The sequence below is a fragment of the Colius striatus genome, chromosome 7 (genome assembly GCF_028858725.1).
Source record: "Colius striatus isolate bColStr4 chromosome 7, bColStr4.1.hap1, whole genome shotgun sequence".
In the NCBI taxonomy this organism is placed as follows: domain Eukaryota; kingdom Metazoa; phylum Chordata; class Aves; order Coliiformes; family Coliidae; genus Colius; species Colius striatus.
In genome coordinates this window covers 20617294-20638576 of record NC_084765.1, presented here as the reverse complement: position 1 = coordinate 20638576, position 21283 = coordinate 20617294, and the positions used below count along the sequence as shown (strand labels likewise).

Here is a 21283-nt window from a genome sequence, read left to right as displayed (position 1 = left end):
CGCTCCCCGGCGCCGTCATGCGCCGCACGCCCGGCCTGCTCGCGGCGCCCCGGCGCCCGCCCCTTGGCCGCCCGCGCCCCCGAACTGGGCACCGCCGCCTGCCGCCCTCCTCCGCTCCCGGCCCCGCCCCGGCGGCGGCGGAGCCTGCGCGGGCCCCTCCCCCTTAAAGGCGCTGCTGCGCCGCGTCCCGCCACGCTCTGCACCGCTCAGTCTTCGCCAGCAGCGGCGGCGACGGAGCCGCTGTCCTGCCGGGGCTGGCGCCAGGGCGCTCCGCCAGCGAGCACGGCCAGCAGCAGGACACAGCCTCGCCCCTGAACCGCGCCCCCCCACCCCACTACCCCCCAGCCAAGGATAGGGCAGAGCGACACCTGCTTTAGCTTCTCTTTATTGATGGAGAGTTGTGCTCTGGCAGCCCAGGGGCTTGGGGAAGTGAAGGGAGAAGGCTCCAGGGAGTGAGGGGGACACACCTAAACACACAAGATAACACTGCGAGGGAGCCAAGAGACATGGAGCACAGAGGTGGAGTGCAGGGGGAGCTAACACCCTTCTTCTGCCCCTACCCCTGGAAGAAAAACCAGCATAAGGGAACTGGAGTGATGTTGGATTTGGTCTAGGACAGCATCTAGTGGCAGAGGGAGAGAAGCAGCTTCCCTGGAACAAGAAAGGGCACAGCACAACCCTTGACTGCCCCTCTCTGCTCCCCTTCCTCCTCACCCCAACCCTGGGGCAGGGGAAAGGACATTTCACACCCTGAGAACAGGCACTAGGCTAAGAGGGGTCCCAGGAGGACACAGGAACCTCCCACACCAACTCTAATCTATAGTGGGGCAGGACTGGACTACAGGGAGAGGTTTTTTAAAAAACTAAACACTTCAAGTATTGTTTTTTTAGTGATTTAAGGTCTTTTGCCCCTGCTGCTGCTGCACTGGGTGGTGTTTAGCAAACTACATCCACTCTAGGGACAAGGAGGACAGCACAAGCAATGGCTTGCCTAACATGAGGGGAGAAGGGAGTGAAGGGGAGCAGGGAAGGAAGGTGGTTGCTGGTTGGAATTGGTGGTTCAGGGAACGGGCACCACACGCATGGTGTTGGTGTAGCCAGAGCCAGGGCGCCAGCCCGTCAGCACAATAACCAGGTCGCCGCTCTTGAAGAAGCCACGGGCTTTGCCTAAGAAGAGAAGAGAGGTGTCAGAGCTCAATCCCACAGCTGCCAGCACATGGTTTATCACCCACTCTCCTGCCCAAGTGAGGCACAGCAGGGAACCTGTCCCACAACAGCTGTGGCCCTGTGAGTGTATATCAAAGACCCCCCCTTCTCCTCCTGCTCAGACATCTTGGATCCTTCACCTCCATCCTGAGCACCTCTGCAACATGGAACCTGAAATTCAACAGCACAGGAGGCAGAGGGGATGCAACTGCCCTTCCCCAAGCTTCTCATGTCCCACAGGAGTGAGAAGCTTTAACAGTTCAAGCACGTAACATGGTAAAAGCAAATTGTTTTCCACAATAACCTATTTTAAGGCATCTGTGCCAAACCCACTGGTGTTCCATTTCCCTATCAGACCCAGTTGTGCTTACACAACTGCCATCCCCCATATCCCAACTGGACACCACTACCACTCAGGCAGCCAGTTCCTCCCCCATCCCCATTAGTAACCCCAAAACCACCACCCAAGGTGCTCAGGACGAGCAGATTGTTCACCGGGTGAGGCTGGAGCAGTGCCACTCACCAACATTCATGCCCAGGTTGACACGGAGGTCCACGTCCTCCGCCCAGGCGTCATGGGCTGGTTCTTTGCAGAGGACAGGGAAGATGCCCCGGTAAAGGTGAGCCTGGCGTGCTGTCTGGTCATTACGGGTCACAGCAATGATGGGAGCCCGTGGGCGGTACCGGGATACCAGGTGTGCTGACCTAGAAAGAAACCAGCCAGAAGGTGAAGCTCCACCTTACAGGCCCAGCCACCTGAGAGAAAGCCCATATGCAGCCCAAAAGGGGCACAAGCAGCAGCCTGTCCTCCAAGGGGCCTCCCCAAAACACCTGGAGGGACCCAGGCTGACCACGAGATGCTGGCAAGAGCCAAGCTCATTGGGCAGGTCACTGCCTCAGTGATAGTCCCTACCACAGTTTTAGGGTGAAGATCACCTCACCTCTGAGCTTAGGAAGCACTATCCGCATGCTTCAGTCTCCAAAACAAGCCTTTGTTTGTCTCTGTTGCTATGTTAAGGTGGCAAGGTGCTATGTACTCTGACCTGTTGCATGCAGTCCTTGGTGGGTGCCTGCAAGTTCCCTCTGTTTTGCAGAGCTCCCACTTTATGGGATGGCAGGAGTCTGTGCCAGCAGCATGGCCCAAAGCTTGCCAAGAAGGCCATTTGCCTCCCAGCCACGTTTTCCTGAAGCCCGTGAATGAGCCAGTTCCTCTGCACACAGTTCTGCTCTCACACCCAACATGAAGCAAATGCCATCAAGATAAGTTGGGCACAGTTTTTCAAATAGCGAGCAACAGACCCTGCATGGGGACTATGGTCTCCCCTCCCAGCCCCTGCTTAGAGGGCATCTGCAAATCAACAGGGATTAAAACTGCAAGGCGACAGCACTTACAGCTCCATCTTTCAAACTAGCATGCCAGTATCTCCACCAGCTTTTGCAGCCTCATTTAGTGGAGTCCAGCTGAGCAGTACTCAAAGATCATTACTTAAAGCAAGCAGCAGCAGCAGTCTGCTCAAAGCACCCAAACACACATGCCAGCTCTCAAGACAAATCCTTTCCATGCTGTCCAAGAAGCCTCCTGATAGGTCTTAGAGATCCAGGTACTCAGAGGCTGTAATAGAATCCAGAGCTAAAAATATTCAAATACCAGAGTTCAAATCATGTTTAAAAAGGTCAAGACTGGAACCTTTTACAAAGAAACATTAGAAGCATGAGGGTATCCAGAAACTCAGTGCTTATAGTTACTCCTCAGCTCTGTAGAAAGTGGCTATTTCAAATCACTTTAAGCCGTTAATTTTAGGTGAAGGAGCTATCAATTGTCCAGAGATCTTCAGGCTGACCATGCCCAGCACGTATCATCACATTGCTGCTGCTGCACTGTTTCTTTGGTCCAAATCCAATGCAAGGAATTCAGCTTTTCTTCCAGAAAGCAGTGTGAGACATAGTGGGACATCCTGTGAAAGCTGGGACAACCTTTGAAAGCAGGCAGCCTAGTCCCTTTAGACAGACATGATCAGCAAGGCGTCCACTCCCCTGTTACAACTGAAGAGCAAGTCTCTACGTGGCCGTAGTCATCGTCACTGGGCAGAAATCTCAAACTGCACAACTCCAGTGTGTCTGCATCACTGTCCCACTTGCAGCTGAGACCCTAAGCCCAACTGTGAGTGCAGGCAGTCCTGCCTGCTGTGTGCTTGCCAGACACCTGCCTGTTCAGAGAGGTTAATCACAGGCAGGCAGAGGGAAGCCTGCAAGAGGAAATTTCCAACCTTTTCGGTTTCCCTGCCTAGGCGAAGCAGTTCCTCTTCATCCCTTGAGCTTAAGCAAGCAGGGCTGATGCCCTAAAGGTTCAGCAAGGGACCAGTATGGATACTACTACAAAAGGCCACGGCCTCAATTTAAAGAGAAAGGAAGAGAAACCAAATAAAAACAATTAAACATTCTGCATCCACTGAACTTCTGCCTTACTGTTAAGCTGAGGATTTCTTGCTGAGAAGTTGGAGTTGAAGCTGCAATGTTTATTTTTCCCTTGACTCTTCCAGCCAGCATTGCTGGCAGACAGGGTGTGGTGTCGGTGGCACGCTGACAGGGGCAGGCTGAGCAGCTCAGAGGCTACATACGTGCAGATGTGTGAAGTGTCTGCCCATCTCCTGAAGAACCAGCACTGGGCTCTCAGTCGCTGCCGAAAATCCCAGGCCCTGCTGTTACAGCTCTAGTCTTTCCAAGACATCTTTTTGCGAGTCTCCTTTCCCCACCCTGTTACAAAGTGGGCTTGACCTGGGGGAACCTGTCACCTCCTACCTTCCAGACTTGGTGAGGACAATAATGGCCCCACTGCAGCACTTGAAGGACGCTTCCACAGCGCCAACAGCAGCGGCCTCTGTGGGATCGCAGTTCAGGGAAGTCAGACGGCGCAGTTCCTCAAACAACTGCCTGTGAAAGATGGCGGCTTCGGCCTCCCGGGCAATCTATAAGAGCAACACGTGTTCGGGAAGACAACACTCACATCAGTCACTCAGGGCAGCACAGGGTAAGGCGAGGTGCTCTATCAGCTAGGTGTCACAAAAATACTGCCATCTTTTGATATTTAGAGTTATACCAACTAGTAAGTCCGGGTTTAACTCGACGTGCTGGAGCAATGGCTGCAACACTCAGTCACCTAAACACAGCACAGCCTTCAAGTCTCCAGGTTCCTTTTCAAAAGTGGCGGCACCTGCCAAGTCACCTCACCCTGCTGAGCCCACACTCAGGCATCATTCATGCCAACTGCCAGGCACTCTCGCTCTGCTCCTGCCTACCTGGAGTTCCTCCCTGCCACAGCAAAGTCGACTCAAGACAGCAGTGGTTATGCAAGGCTGATACAGTGGCAGCAAGCTGCTTGCTAAGTATTTGTGTGTTAGAAGGGAGCATGTTTTCACTCACAGAAAGAACAGGCACCAGGTCCTTTCCCTGAGCCCTACCTGCCAGATTCGGTCAGAACTATCAGGGCTGGAGCTAAACACTTAAAAGAGGCTTCCACTGCGCCTACTGCCATGGCATCAGCAGGGTCCCTGTTGTTAACATTGAGGCGGAAAATTTCTTCGAACAGCTGACGATGAAACATTGCGGCCTCAGCCTCACGAGCAATCTGCAGGCCCGAGTAACAGGGACGGAGAAGAAGAGGAAAGACAAGAAGGAAAGATACACCAGAGTAACATGAGAACACCTTAATTTGCTTAATTGTCATAATACACATGCAGAAGGATATTAAAGTCAGGCTGCAAAACTCTTTGGCTCTCAGGCTGCAAATTTATTGAACATAACTCGGTCTTAACTTGCCCCCAACACTGCTGAACTGCAGGCCCCGCTCACTGAGCAGGCACGTCCACAGCAGCATTCTTGAAGTATTTTGGAGTCCTTTCAGAAAAGTCAAAACCAGATTATTTTTTGGGACTACAGTAGGCCAGCTCAGTCTGCAGCAGCACTTTGTTGCTGCTTATTACTACTTTGAGAGACTCTGATGCCTCTCCCAGCCTGCTGACAGTCCTGCCTCCAGTTCCTAAGAGGAAATCTCTGTAGCTACATATTCTCCCTTGATATTCTCACTAGACTGGTCTTCATGAAGTCAACATGCAGGCAATGCACTTCCAACATCACCCCTGAAGTTAGGTGACCATCTCTCTCAGCTTTGTTAGACCGAGTTGAACTTGAGAGCCAATAAAGTTTCACCTCAAAGTGCTTTAACAACTTCCCTTTTGGTAATAAGAGAAAGAAACAGGAACAAGTCTTCCTTACAGGGTTGTCACAATATGTTTATACAGTGCCAGACCTGTACAGACAGGATGTGCAGAGGCACAACTAAGAACTTACTGCTCAGGCTAAGCATTTGCAACAAGTTCAAGAATCTGTTCAGCCCAGCATGCTGCCACGTAAAGAAAATTCTCATCTCAGAAGGCTGCGTTAGTCCCTGACAACCCAATAAAGAAGGCTTGCAGAGACTAGAAAAGCATGCAAAGGTTGATCATCTTTTTAAGGACAACTTCATCCAGTTACTCCAGAAAGGAAGCAGCCTCTACACAAAGCACGATGAATTGATGTTTAAGCAGAGACTTTAGTGCCCTTACAGTGAAAGCTTTGTAAAAGCTTTGTTCCCCTTCCAAGTAAAAAGGGGAACATTTTATTGCTTCTCAGCATTAGTGAATTATTTTATGTGATGCTAAGAATGATCCCTCTTCCACAGATACTAGTTTAAGCCAAAGTAGTTAAGTATCTTATGTCTAAAAATAAGATGACATGTGACAGGCTGAATAGCACTCCAGTGCCAACTCTGCTCCTAAAGCTGCCATTCTGGTTACTACTGGCTTGACACTTGCCACTAGATAAAATGCAAGTATCCATCTCAAAACACTTACTCTGGCTGCAAGAGCTGGTAGCCAGGTGGTTATCTTCACCTCCTAGTGTAAGTGCAAGCAGCTCTGCTCAAGAGGCAGAGCAAATCAAAGGCAAGAGGGAAGCCTCATTCACCAACTGTAAAATAATCCACATATACACGTGCCTGGCTTTGACAGTGCAAGGGCACTGTGGTTCCAAATGCCACGTCAGGGCTGGCTTTACTCACATGGAAACAGCTAGAGGGTCTTTTGCCAGTTGGGACACAAGTGGGAAATACCAGGGTTGAGGTGGGAGAAAGGGAAACAGAGTAGCTCACTTCTACAAGGCTAGCTGGAAAGAGGTTGCTAAGCAAAACCGCTGCAGAGTCCCGGGAAAGCTGCTGGGATAGGTCAAGCCTTTAGAGGTGCAAGGATTCTACGTAGCACAGATCCTGCTATGACCACTTGGATGGAAATATTCATCTGCTCTGGCCATGCTACAGATTTTGAGTAGTTATTCAGGGCACTGTTGCTGGGCAGGGCTTCTCTCAACACCAAAAGAATTAGCTCAAATGGATGATCCTGACTGGAGCTGGACGTGCTCCTACCAGCACAGAGTTGGCACCTTGCTGCTTCTGCCACACTAAATAAATTGAGTCTGTATTCATGCCTTTGAACACAGGGCCTGGCAGAGTGAACACCACTATTCCCAGCTCTGGTAGGAACAGGTAAGCACATCTCCAGGTACAAAACAATCACCTGCCTGAGTATAAGGATGCCAGAATGTAAATCCAGGTGTCACATTTGCTGCAGCAAGTTTCCAACTCTTGGTAGAAAGTCAACTCTCATGACTCAGGGTGAAAACTGAGAAATAATCTCTTGGGTGCTGCACTGTTAAGTGTTCAGCCTGTAAACCAGCAGTCACTGGCCAGTTATCAAGTCATATTTTGCAAAATGTGCAAAAAAAAAAAAAAGCCCCACCACTATTTACCCAATAAAAGTGAGATATTTGCATAACACACTGCAAACAAACATCATCTGAGTTGGGTCATGTACAGAGACTGAATCGCCAATAGAATTGGTGAGAGTTATCATCGCTGCACTTCACAGCACTGGTTAACTGAGAAGCAATACTTGAAGATACTTGGCATCAGGCTTTTTATCAGCTGAAATGTGAGCTAGGTGAACTCGAAGCAGAGCAGAGGTTTCTGGCAGTTCAGGCATGTAAAAACATGGTGCTGTCAGTATTCGTGCAACACACTCCCCCCCCCAGCACACCAGGTGCCAAATGCAACAGCACTGTAAGTCAGACTCCCAAACCTCCCCCACCCCCCACAGAGGCATCAGGCAATACCATTCATTATCTAAATATAAACTGCTTGAGCAGCTCCTTGACCTTGGAGAAGCATTTAATATGCCACAAGACATAGGGCATTTTGAGAAACTCATACCAAGGTAATAGGAAAAAAATCCCCTACCCTGGCTTAAACACTAATTTATGTAAGAAGTGTGAAAGTTTGGATTTTTGAGCACTGCAGAGCCATTCTCAGCTCACTCAGCCCAATAGTTTGGAGCACACAGAGTGAGGTTTCAGGCCCTCAGTACTGTGCTAGGTAAAGAAACACCTGCAGCAGGAGTGTCAACAAAGAAATCAGTACTTCGGACTGCTAGGTGCTGCCACCTAGCACCAGACAGCTGGATCCACATGTGTCTGGCTCACAGGGAAGATACAGGGGCCCCTTTCATGTCAGGCCAGGCTCCCAGGGCAGTACTCACAGCGTGCTGCATGCGCACAGCCTCCAGCGGGTAGTCTCCCTTGGCGGTCTCTCCGGAGAGCATGATGCAGTCTGCTCCATCCAGGACAGCATTTGCAACATCACTGCCCTCAGCACGAGTCGGGCGAGGCTTCTTGATCATGCTTTCCAGCATCTGGAAGAACAAAGAGATAAAGACTCCGCAAGAGGAAGCTGATGCTTTTTCACTAGTGCACATCAGACAGGCAGACCAACAAGCACCTACCAGCAAGAAAAACAACCCCACTTCATTTTGTACCTGTTCTACTATAATTCCTTTTCCAGGAGGATTTACCCACAACATCACAGACACCATAGTCCAAGTTCCCAATTCAACTTTTCAGCACATGGCTCAGCCCTCAGGAATCAGAGCATGCTATTATGTTAGATGTCTTTCAGGAAAGCTCAGATCATCAGGTGCTCAGTTTTCCCCTCTCACTGCAGTTCACCATGGTGCAAACACCATTGATTTCCTCATGAAACACCACCTGAAGCAGCATTTCAATTTTATTTCAGAAGTAATACAGGAAGAGAAAGGCATGTATGCTCCTGTAAATTCAGAGCCTTATCTGGTAACTGTATGGAGATACAGCCTGTACGCAGAGCAAGCGTAGTCAGGAAACCAGTTCTCCCAGTGCCTGAGGACTGTCTGCATATGAGCCCCAATGCAATCAGTGAAGCCAAGTATCAGCTCTCCCTTGCTCACTAGCAGCTCCTACAACAGTAAGCAGACGATCTTTCACTCAGCTCCTTCTGATGCTGCAGCATGTGCACATATTTTAAGATATCCGCGAACCTTAGGAAGTCTTCTGTTGGACACAGATGTGCTGCTACAAAATGCCAGGACAAAGACATAAGCCATTTTTCCCCTATAATTTAGGTTCACATCACATGAAGTTTTGACTCAGTAGCCACACAAGAGGTGCTGTAACCTTACTGGGGAAGACCGGCAACACATCTTTAAGGAAGTGCCTCAAGATGAAACTTCTTTGCTCTTGGCATCTCACTCTACGGAATGTCATCAACTACTGACAGCTACCAAGGTTCACACCCTGCCAGGCTCTGGCAGTGAGGAGCTTGTGCTGCATTTCCAGTACCTGAGTGGCACAGATGATGGGTTTGCCAGCCCTGTTGCAGCGCCCAATCATCATCTTCTGGGCGAGGAAGACTTTTTCAGCAGGGATCTCAATTCCCAGGTCACCACGGGCCACCATGATGCCATCACTGGCCTCCATGATCTCATCAAACCTGATAAGAAAAGTTTGTTACCTCATTGATCTACAGGGCATTTTGCACGTCTGTTCTGTCCTCCCCTCAGAAGGGAGCATCACTTCAGAGCACAATGCCCAGCTATGCTGTGAGCAAAGACTTTCCAAGGTAAGAGGAAGAAAAACAAGCTCCAGTCATAGCACACGTGAAGTGCTACATAAAGTTTTCTGAAGTTCTACAGAGGCGAGAGTAACATGACCTGAGATATTTTAGCCTGATAGTGTCAGACATGGTGACTGTCATGCCTTAAGCTCATCGATTTCTATTCAGAACCACAGGTTTTCTCAAGTTTGAGCTCACATTCACTACATAAAATAATGCAAGTTTTTCACTGATATGGGAAGATTGTGACACTATCTTCATGGGCTCAGGACATGTGACAGTTACACAATCCACTGCTCATACCACAGCTACGTCAAGTCCCACACACATGGCATTTAACTGACAGCTTTCACTACCATGTTGTTACTCAGACTAGCATGTTTGCTGCTGGAGGAGTCCCAATTACAGTGTGCAGAGGCTGTGCTCTTCTGCTGATCCTGGGTGACAGACCTTAAGTGCCACCTGAACCAGACTCACCTGCGCACACCCTCGTGGTTCTCAATTTTGCTTATGATCTTGATGTTCTTTCCCTTTTCTCCTAGAACCTTCCTGACAGCATGGACATCAGCAGCTTTGCGGATGAAGGAAGCAAACACCATATCCACATTCTGTTCCACGCCAAATTTCAGGTCCTGAATGTCCTTTTCAGAGACTGCAGGCAAGTCAACAGCAGCGCCAGGCAGGTTCACTCCCTTCTTGCTGCCGAGCATGCCGCCATTCTCCACCTCTGTCATGACGTAGTCCTTGCCTGAAACAGATGTGTACTCACAGTCAGTGTTTGGCAGCAGGCTCCCCGCTGCAAACTCCCACACCACCTTCCCACCCAAGAACAGCAATGCCAATAACTGCACGCGTTAAGTACACGGCTGCTCTCCTCAGAGGATTTATGCAACCCAGAAGCTTGCAATTCACCCACAAGAGCACAATAGGCATGTTAAAATACACTTCTACACCATTCTTGGAGAACATGCTGTTTGTTCTGTGCAGGAGGTTAAGATTGCCTCCCATAAAAAAACCTCACAGGTTACACTTCTGCACACAAGAGCCCACAATACCAAACTGGGCACCCCAAAAGTGCCATCTCCACTTCCTTCTACACCCTGGGATTAGAAGCAATACCTTGAGGCTAGAGAAGTCTAGGCATTACTATAAAGAGAGTACTGTGGAACTAACTTTGCCCCTACATTACCAGTTCAAGCTAGTTCTTTCTCTAACCACAAAACTGAGGACTTATGCTGAAAAACTAGTTAAATCCTGCATTCAAAATACAAATGAGCTGGCTAAAGCATGAATTAGCTAAACAGGATTCAGTCATGAGCACTGCTATGTCCCTACCACATATTCAGCTCTGCAGAAGTGTTTTACATCATTTTCTAGCATAACTGAAGTTAGTTTCTGGGAACTTGCTCTACTTAAAGTAGAGAAAAGATTTGCTCCAAGCCTCACTACAGCATGGAGAATATGCTCCTCTCTTTAATACAGAACTGCAAGCTATAGGAATTAAGTGGAGCGAATTCACAAATATATCCTGAGGAAAGAGTAAGCAAGCATAGCTGGAATGGTTGCAACCCACCTTTTTCTTTAACCAGCAAGGAGATCAGACCATCATCCACATAGATTTTGCTGCCAATTTCTACAACCTTGATGAGATTCTTGTAGTCCAGCCACAGCACATTCTCATCACATTTCTCCATGAAGGCATCGTCCAGGGTCACTTTGAGCGGGGCACCTTTTTTGAGCTCCACTTCTGCCGTGCCACTCTGCACGTCAAAGCACACATTTCAGCAAAACCAATAAAAAGCAGCACGCAACCAACACTCAGCTTGCAGCAGTTCATCTCCATTTTTTGGTAGCTGGCTCAACTCAAAATTTTTTTTGTCTGGAAAAGGCCTTAGGCATAATCTAGTCCCACACACTGGAAGAAGCTGGAGGGGAAACAAAGAAGAGTAACTTACTCCCTTAATGAGTCCAGTTCTGATTTCAGGTCCCTTGGTATCCAGTGCAATAGCCACAGGTCTGTAGGTGATTGGATCAGAGGCAAAGCTCTCTGTAGCTTCTCGCACATTCTTGATTGTGCCCTCATGATACTGTCAAGAAACAAGGAAAAAAAAAGATGGAAATGTTCAGCCCATTTCTACTCCACTGCCTGTAAAATACACCACTAGTCATCCCAAATATTGCCCAAGCTGGCAGCTCTGCTCTTGCATTATTCTCATTTTTAGATCTAGCTTGAGAATGTAATTGAGATTGAGCTTCCATAAACACAGACTGTGAGGGTACAAAGGTCTTCTGCACATGACAGCAGAGCCAGACAGCTATGTAGCTGTGCCTTTGGTGACTCCAGTTCTAATCCCAGAAGGACAACTCAAGGAGACAGCCTAGGCACTTGGCTGAAGTGATTGTCCATCAGGACATACACTTGCCCTTCAAAGGTGGTTCATAGACCAGTAGGTCTTTAGGAAGAATATTTCCAAAAGCTTTACTGAACATCTGCCTGTTCAACACAACAGAACATCACCTGGTGCACAATTGTGTGTGGGAAGACTTCTGAATGCTAGAAAGATGTCACAACTAAGCAACTGCCACACACAGTTGCTCACAAGACATTACCCATTTAAGCATTTTATTTTGGGAGCCAATGCAATCATGTTGAGAGGTTAATGACTCCAGCACCACAATTTGAGCTTTCATACATGTGCACAAATGTTTCACTGCTGCTGCCAGTTTCAGGCCAGACAGCCCTGCATGGAAACCCCCATCCCAATAAGCTTTGGATGGCCAGCAGATTAGTTTAGTTTACTTGCTTAAACAACATTAAGAGATAACCTCTTGTTGTCAAGTGTTGTGTAACACTTGACAGACAGATAAGAAATACCCTTTCCCCTCTCTGTGCCGCAGAGCTGGGTGTTTGACTTGGCTCATCTGTGCACACCCAGCTCCTCACAACCACTGACCTGCTGCAACACGAGTCCCACACGCCAACTCCATTATTGCAGAGCAATAACCCAGCACCAGGAAGGTGGGGCTGTAAAAAGCTCTGCTGAAGTTCACGTGTGTGACCTTGGCCAGACACACACTCTTCAGAGCAGGAAAAATTTAATTTATTGACTGCACATCCAAGCTGAGGCTCAGAAAGCCCCAATCCTTCCATGCACCACAGCCTCGACAGATGCAGTACAGAAAACCTGCCTAAACAGTGCCCTTAGGTTTATTTGGTCATGGTCACCTGGGATTTTTCTCTTTTAGTTTGATAGCAAAGACTAACAAGCTCCTAGGGTGTCTGACTCCCCGAAGAGTTATGTATGCAGAACATAAATGCAGGTAGAGCTGGAAGCTCTTTTGTTTATATAAAAGGGTGGCAGTCAGGTGCTAAAGCACCTCTGGTAAAATTGAAGCCATGTTAAACAATTCAGAGTGGACATAATCTGAAGCATTTGTGACAGATAAAAACTCTCCAGGGCTTCCCTGGAAACTGAAGTGTTTTGGAGAAACTAGGAGAGCATTCAAACTTAAGACCAGCTACAGGTGACAGTCATACTCAACAGGAGCTGAGAGCAAGACCAGACTCTGCTGTAACCTAATCTCATTGGTATGACATGTACAATTAGACCTCATCCAAAGCAGAAAGCCACAGTCCCTGTCCCTTGACCTCAGCTCTACTGGGTGGTAAGTGTGAAAATTCCCAGTTCCAGCCTGGCCACCAACTCTCTGATGAGCCACCTGGTCCAAGAGCCAACCAGCTGCAGGATTTGACCTTGAGGTAGTTCTTCCATTTTTTCTTTGGGAAAGTTTCCTGACTGCAGCCTATATACTGACACAACCACAGGGTGTTTAGTCAAGGTCTGATGGTCATCCACAAGTAAGCATCAGCCTTTCTGGTTTTGACAGCACCCTGTGGCCTTTAAAGGTCACGAGGGTGAGAGGCCAAGCTGTTACACATCATAAGGCTCATGGTCCAGTAAGTAAAAGCAACCTACAGCTACTACTGCTACTATTTGACATTTTGAAAGCTGGAGGGCAGCCAGGGTAAAAAAAAAAAAAAAAAAAACACAAACAAAAAAACCCCAACTCAGCAGGAAGGCTCAGGGTTGCATTCTATGCAACTTGGAATAGGATCCTAAGCTCCTCCAGTATCATTGAAGATCTTATCTATTTATATCAACAAGGGCTTGTCTGCCACGAACCGTTGATTTCTTCTGACCTTAGTCTTGTAAGCTCTCCACACCAACTCCCAAGCACCATGGCACTAACCTCACAACTTCCAGGCACACAATCAGAGCAGCTGGTTAGCTGAGCAAACCCAGGAGGGCAAGTTTTTTTTCAACCAAGCACAGTAATTACTTTAAATCACTGACAGCTTTTCTTTTGAGACAAGGTTATTCATTGATCCTCTGCTTGCAAAAACCCCAGTAGTGAAATAAGAGAAACAAGAGTTGTATACTGCAGAGGTGCACAGCAAAGCAGGGACAAGCAGTCTCTGCTTCTGCCACTGAGAAGCAGCAGCTTTGTTTGGCATGGGGCAGGGTGCAAGGAAGAACTGAAGAACTTAACGGGAAGCTATTGGCACACAAGTGTCAAGAATCAGACCTCACTCTCTAGTACAGAGAAAGGCACGGGACCACGTTGCACTGCTCTCAAAACAACTCAGAAAACACATTTAAGTGTTATTAGCAATTATGCAGGCTCAGTATCATGTAATCATGATACAGTTTGGGTTAGAAGGGACCTCGAAGCTCATCTTGTTCCAAGCCATCACAGGCAGGGACACCTTCCACAGGAGTAGGTTGCTCCAAGCCCTGTCCAACCCGACCTTGAACACTCCCAGAGACAGGGCAGCCACAGCCTCCGTGGGCAACCTGTGCCTGTGTCTCATCACCCTCAGAATAAAGGACAGAAAAGCAGAGCTAAGTTTCTCCTTCCTACACCAAGGCTAGTCTGGACTAAGATGGATTTCCACCTTCCTTGAGGTACAGGATCAGCAGACACACACAGAGCCCCGTTGGAGCCTTATCAGCTCAGACCCCACCCTTACCTCATGGGTGCCATGAGAGAAGTTCAGTCGGGCAACATTCATTCCAGATTTAATCATTTCCTTCAGCTTCTCCACCGAGCGGGAGGCTGGGCCTAGCAGGAAAAAACAGTTTTAATAACTCATGCATGCCAGGCTCTTTCATGTGGAAGAAAAGAGGCATAATGGACACAGACTTGCTCAGCACTGAAGCAGCTCACCTCCACAGCAGCAGTTGTTTTAACTTGCCTCAAGGAGCCCAGCAGAACCTACTAGGCAGTCAATTCCCCCAGCTACAGGGTTCACTCCTAGCAGTAACACAGGTTAGGCAGACATGGAAAAATCATGTTCTTTCAACACACAAGCTCAGCCCTGGCAAAGGATGAAAGCTGAAGCCTTCTCACAATTTCTCTAACAAGTTTCACCATCACAACAGTTCATAAACCGCGATTCAATCCTATCTAGGAATTGCCTACCAATGGTGCAGATGATGCCGGTGTTTCTTGCAATGGTTGGCTCCGAGTCAATGTCCAAACGGCACATGTGCTCCAGGAAGGTGTCCGCCATAGCAGCATGCAGCTGCTGGGTCTGGATGAAAGCAGTCCCTGCATCATGGTGCTTCGACATTGTGGCTGGAATCCTTTGTCTAGGAGACACAAAAACAGTGTCAGGTTTAGGAACCATCCACACCTGCTCATCGAGCAGAGACACCAACACACCCACATGGTGAGTACGGAGGGAAAAAGAAAGCTGCTACTGGGTCAAACTATCTTTATGTTCCTACTTTAGAGTCTTAGATACAGGCAAGACATACTTATTTCCATGTCATCCCCCACATATGCCACCCAAAGCTCACCTGCCTTCTATGCAGATGTTCCCTTCATAGCTTCTCTTCATTGCCAGTCTTCCCTTGGAGCTACACAACGCAATAAAATTCAAGCACTTGAGTGGGCAGGCACAGAACCTGCCACTTCCCTCCCAGCTCTCCAGTCATTTCTCCTACAAGCCTCAACTGAGCTTCCCATAGCAACTGAGGACCAAGGTAGCCCAGCATTAGCGTGGCTGCAAATAACCCTTTTACAGTGACAATGTTCTGCACCTCATCACCGCAAAGTCCATCTAAGCTTAAAACCCATCCTCTCTAAGCTTGCACAAGCAAGAAGACTCGAGTTGATTAAATATAACACCTCAGCAGAGAACATGTAAAAGACCAAAGATTTCTTCAATATACTCAAGGTCCATCTTCCAACTGGAAACACCACAGGTCTCCTGCACTCCCCCTCAACCCAGGGCAGCAGACCACCACCCCAAGGTCTAAAACTGGGTTGTTTTGTGGGGTGGGTTTGGTTTTTCTCCCAAAAAAAGTCTTAACTAGAAGAATCCTCTCTGAACTCGGGCTGCTTGCCTCTACAGGATTAAAGCATCCCCACAACAGGAAGAAGAGCACACAGTCCCAAGAGGAAGTTGATATGAAGCTTAACTGTCCACTGGGATGGGAGAACACTCATTTCCTAGCAGCACCAGCACCCCTGGGCATTTCTAACTGCACATCTCAGGCCCACATGGCAACAATTTCTCAAGCACCAACAATGGACAAAGCTGTTTGCCCTCTCCAACCTGCCCAAGCTAGACTGCTAGTATTGAAATTGCCTCTGGTGAGACAGCAATATAACATGGCAGCTACTGGCCTGGGCAGGTCATTAGTTTTAACTTCAAAGAGTGGGTTTGACTTCAAATTTCATCCCCTAGGCAGGCAGCAGATATTCAAAGCAGGCTGCTCTTTCAGTATAAGCTGTCTTCACCTACAAGATACACATTTAGCAAGGTACTCAAACATAGGTTTTGTTCTGCCTGCCCCAAAGAGAGAAAAAAAACCCCAATAAATCATAAAATGTTGTTAGCTGCACAGGCTGGCTAGCTCAGTGTATTCAGCTTGTAAACAGGGGCACTAAACTACCCCAAAGCTTTGTCAAATCTAGGACTGACCAGAATTAAGAGGTCGTGCCTCTAAAGGAGAGCCTCTGCCAGCCTGCCATGTGCCTGTTGAGTGCTGCAGCAGCCAATGCTCCTCCCCTCAGCTGCTTCTGCTTTGCAGACCTTCCCCACAGTACGTGCAGATCCTCTCGGAGGCAGCCCTGACTCACCACCGCCTCACTCCCATGCGGCATAAAGGAGTCAGGCCAGCGAAAACCATAATTTGTCCTGGCAAAGCCGCCTTTCCCTCAGCCCTGCCAGAAGCTGCTGATTTACCGGAGTCAGTACAAGAAGGTCTGCCCACATAAAAAGCCCAAAGTCCCATTATTATAGAAAAACCCGCTAGTCAGCCCTGAAACATTGTTATTTAGCCCTCTAACACTTGCTGCTGCATCCTCTGACACCTGCAGAGCAGCACTGGCCTCTCTAGATGCCAAGAAAATACACCTTTCCTGGGAAACCATCTCTATACAGAGACAGGTGAGCAGGTCTACACAGCTTCTGGGAACAGGAGAAATGCACAACAACAGGATCCTGAGAGAGAAACTGCATCCTTAGCATGACTGGGAAGTTTTTAAAAACAGGCAGATGAATTCTCCCTATCTCATGTAAATCCCCCACCAAGTAATTTGCAAATATTCTTTAAAACCCCCTAAAGTCTCCATAAATATATAAACAGAAAGTTAAGTTTCCACTCTGAATTCCCTTCTTAACTCCAGACATTCAGCAAGCTCAGAAAAATAGAGACACTCTGTGACCTTGTCCAGGGTCGAGAGAAGAAACGCAGCAGCCAAAATGTATCCCAAATACCCATCTGCCCACAGTACCGTGGCTGCAAGCAACAAGCTTCACTTTTTACTACTTCCTCCTGCCTCCTATTAGCATGTATTTACAAAGCACCAACTGAATTCTGCTGGAAGGACTGGTCTTACAAAGGTAACAGGAATGTCTGGCATTTCCCACTACTCCAGACTTGCTTTTTATAAAGGAAGAGAGAAGCAAGGAGCTCAAGGACACCCAAAGACACTGAGCACTCAGTCGGGGCTGAGAGTAAGCAATCCCTTACAAAGCCTGAATGTTTCCAGCACTGACTAAATCTGAATTCCTTCCTCAAGGAATCATGACTAAATCTCAGAGTTTATTACTTGGGCTGTCCGTGCTTCAGGCTGGGTATCCCAAAGATGTCTGGTACCTTTCCAGCTCTCAAACATTCTAGAAAGAGTCATTTGAGGTCAGGATGACCAGTTTTGCAGCAGTGAGGTGACAATTTCTGCCAGCTCATCCTGCAGTCAGCTGAGGAACCCTAAATCCACAGCAGCTCTGGATCTGCCCTTGGGGTGGAAGAAAGAAGAGCCATTGGCAATCCCCACCCTGGGCCAAGACTTTGCTGTTATGAGTAACAAAAAGGAAGTGGAAACTGCAGCCTGACAGGGACCGTCCCCAGGCAGGACCAGTGTTAACCACCACCATGCCAGTCAAAGATGTTTCACTGCTTGTAAAAGTTACAGGCAGTGAGGAGGCTCATGGTAGGTGACAAAACAGGTTTTATTGGTCAGCCTCACTTACACAATTGCCCTGATGCTGCAGAACAAGGCTGCTCATGCCTAATGCCCCTGGCCAGGGGCAGAAATGTTATGAGTTAACACTCATATTTGGGAAAGGCAGGGTTATGAAACTGGACAGGCCTTTGGATTAAAAAAAAAAAAAACACCTCAAAACCTATAAAGATACCAGCTTTGTTCATTCCAGAAACTAAAGGCACTCAACAACAACAAAAAAACTCAGCTCTGGGGAGAAGCAGGCTTTTAAATATAGCCTGCCAAGCCCTCTTCTAGAAAGGGAGGGCAGCCATGTTCCCCCCGCGTGGTTGTTGCAGGAGGCAGTGTCACACCGTTACATAAGTACAAGATGGCCACCCCAAAATGCCGTCTCTTCTCTACAACACTGGACAGGACTCAGAAGCCACCACCTGCTCCCAGCTAGCACACTCTCTACCCCAGCAGCAAGTACAGCTGTGTCAGAGGAGACTCACAGCTCCCCAGTGGAGATGCCTCTGGCTTTTTGGCAAAGGAGTTGCAGGGGCCAGGAAGGTCAGGGCAGCAATAGGCAACATCAGCACTTTGCCTGTGTGCTGAAGGATTAGCCTTGCCTTAGCTTAGTCTGCCCTCCCTGGCGGGCAAAAGCATGCAGAAGGGTTAAAAAAAAACCCAACAAAATTAAGAGGAGTTGAGGTGACAAGCATCAGAAAAAAGACTCAAGGGTATCTGCAGTGGGTACACATCTACTGGTGTGTCTGGCCCCAAAGCAGCAGAAGCCACAGAACTGCCCTCAAGGAAACTGCAAAGGTTTTTTTTGCATCATAAAATAAAGTTTTGGGTTGTGTGTTTTTTGGGGTTTTTTTTTAACCTTTAAACCTCCTGTAGGTGGACCCCTCTGCTGCATCCCCAGCAACTCCAGGGTGATTTGCTGCGCGAGGCGGCAACGGCAAGGTACTGCAGCCCCATTCCCTACGTGCCATCCATCACCCCACGCTGCGGCGGCCCAGGCACCACCTTCCCTCCTGGGGAGAACAACGGCCTGGAGCAGATAAAGGACAAGCACGTGGTCCTGCCAGCCTGGGAAACCGTTCCTATCATGTTAAATTATCGGCTTGGCACGTGGAAATAGAGCTAACACCAGCGCCGAGTCACCTCAACTAGTGCAAACAAACGGAGCTTTTCATAAAATTTATGGCTTTGAGCCTTTAAAGAAGTAGGTAGGCAAGAAAAAAAAATGGAGGCTGCTCAAGGAGTCTCTGCAAGCTCCTCACCTAGTGAAAGTAAAGTTTCTCAGAACGGTTTCAGAGGCAAGAGGTCTCACTTCAAACACGTGTCTTGAAGCAGAGCTTCCTGCCTCGGCCTTCGTTAGTTTAGCAATGAGCTGGCAACTTTATCATTCCTCTATATTAGTCTAAAATATGCTTTCTAAATGGGATATCAGGCATAAAATGATGTACCTATAACTGTTTGTTGGGTTTTTTGGGTTTTTTTTAAATCAAGCACTCGCGGATGCAAAAACAAACCCTCCGGCTTCCCTGGCGGTATCTGGGAAAACAAAAAAAATCTCTTTGTCATCCAACCTTTAGGGCAAGGAGGGTCACAATTAGCAGCCAGAAAGTTAAGGCATTAACATCACAAAAACCTCCACAAAACACTGATTTCTGTTAACCTGAGCCTCCCAGATAACAAGCTGCCTTATCGGAACAAAGCAGGTTTGGAGAGATTGCCGTGGACTTTTACTAATCTGAGGAGAGTCGGGAGGTTACCACGGTCCGCCGACAAAAGCGCCATTCATACCCTGCAAATAGGGCTTTTAAAGACATTTCAAAGGTTTTCCCAGTTCAAGGGCCTCTCCAAATAAATTAGACGTGTTTAGGCAGGCATAATTTATTAAGCGGCGAGGATTAATTCAGAAGGGACCTTCTTTGCCAAGGGGGGAGTAATACAGAGGCAGCAGCATCCCCGGTGAGTTTAGTGCGGCGTAAGCTGATTTCAGCGATAGCCGTGGCTTTTACGTGAGTGCAGACACGGGGGGGGGATGGGGGGGGGCGGTAAAGCATTTTGTTCCGTCTCCATCTGACTCAGCCTCCTAGGAAACTCCGGCCCAGCCTCAGGCCTCGAGATGCACATGCCCGAGCCCCGCGCTCCCTCACGGAGCCCGCGCTCCTCCCGCTCGCCAGCGCTTCGCCCCAAGCGCCGACCCTCCCGCCGAGCCCGGCCGGCGCTGCCCCGATGCGTCTGCGCGCGGGACAGCGCCGGGCCACGTGCTCGGCGCCGCGAGCCCCCCGCCGCAGGCGCGCACCCCCACCACCTCCCCACACCCCACCGCCGCCTGAGGGAGACCCTCGCCCAACGGCGGGAGCGGCGGGGGGACGATGATAGCGGCAGTGGCGAATACCGCTGCTCGCCGGCCACTACCCGCTGTCCCTCAGGCCGCCGTTACCTACCGCTACCCGGTCTTAACCTCCGCCCGTCCACTCCGAGAGCTACCGCTGCTCTGCGTGCCGCCCCTCCCGCCCTGCCAAGGTGATGCCGGCTGGCCGAAGCACCGCCCCCCTGCCCCCCCCCCCCCGTTCTCTGCGGATCCCTCCGCCGCCTGCCCCGCCGCGGCGGGGGGGTGAGGGGGAGGAGGCGGAGCGCCGGGCCTCCTTTCTTCGGCGGACGCACAAGGCGCAGGGCAGTGCAGGGCCTCTGCACACGCCCGAGCGGCCAATGAGGCGGCAGCGCACCCGCCGTGCACGCTGCCGGAGAGTGGCCGCGGCCTTAAAGGGGCACCGCGCCGGTTGGGTGGTCCGATCGGCGCCGCGTCCCGCACAACTCACAGCACCCCAGGCGCGCTCTGGGGAGCCCCAAGGGGCGGAACACACCGCTCTGGGACGGGCAATAGTCCTGCACCTTTGGTAGGGTCTGTTGGAGGGTTCTGAGTCTCCAACTTTCCCCCTCCCAGGATCCTGGGTGCACTGGGGCCCTAACATGGATGCTCTGCAGTGGGTGGGCCCAAGGGGACACTGTGCTGGAGACACTGCTTGACAGTGCCTGAAGTTTTGGTGAGAGTTGGGGCCACTGGGGACCCTGTGATGGGGCCCTGGACACACCATGCCAGCTGCGTGGGGAACCAACACGCACTCCTTGCACTCCTTGGGGGCCCCTGGGCTAAAGACAGAGGGCACCCTACAGTGGGGATATTGGGGATTCAGTGCCAGGAGCATGGGGACCTTTTGCTGGAGACATGGGGAACCCCTCAGCTGCTCTGCACTGAGACTGTGGGCACGTGGCATTGGCACGTGGACCTGCCACCCTGGGCTGGGCTGGGGGGACACCAGACCAGCCATGTGGGGACCCAATGCGGCCACCTTGTGCTAGGCCGTGGGCGCACTGTCCAGGGGCCTCTGGGAACCCGATCCTAGACTGTGGGGACATGGAGCTAACCACGCGGGCACACTGGGCTGGCCATATGGGGAATTAAAATGACCGCCCTGTCCTGAGCCATGGGCCGCGGTGGGGGGAGGGACCCAACACGGCCACCCCATGTGCTGGGGACCCCGA

The 21283-nt window shown here is 49.7% G+C and overlaps 1 protein-coding gene across 4 annotated transcripts; it reads right to left on the bottom strand.

Annotated features, from left to right (window-relative positions):
• Positions 1 to 369: 369 nt before the first annotated feature.
• On the bottom strand, positions 370 to 20275 carry PKM (pyruvate kinase M1/2). Of its 4 annotated transcripts, XM_061999867.1 has the most exons (12): positions 20185 to 20236; positions 19195 to 19282; positions 14702 to 14871; positions 14250 to 14341; positions 11173 to 11304; positions 10791 to 10977; positions 9695 to 9965; positions 8944 to 9094; positions 7830 to 7982; positions 4006 to 4172; positions 1730 to 1911; positions 370 to 1167 (listed from the first exon to the last, which is right to left on the bottom strand). In XM_061999867.1, the coding sequence occupies exons 3-12, from the start codon at positions 14850 to 14852 to the stop codon at positions 1061 to 1063; spliced, it is 1593 nt and encodes a 530-aa protein (XP_061855851.1). In that variant the 5' UTR covers positions 14853 to 14871; positions 19195 to 19282; positions 20185 to 20236; the 3' UTR covers positions 370 to 1060. The 4 variants fall into 4 exon arrangements, with proteins under 4 accessions (XP_061855851.1, XP_061855850.1, XP_010204520.1 ...); XM_061999866.1 differs by lacking the exon at positions 19195 to 19282 and having other exon boundaries at positions 20185 to 20275; XM_010206218.2 differs by lacking the exons at positions 4006 to 4172; positions 19195 to 19282; positions 20185 to 20236 and adding exons at positions 4665 to 4831; positions 15082 to 15141.
• Between the last annotated feature and the right edge of the window lie 1008 nt (positions 20276 to 21283).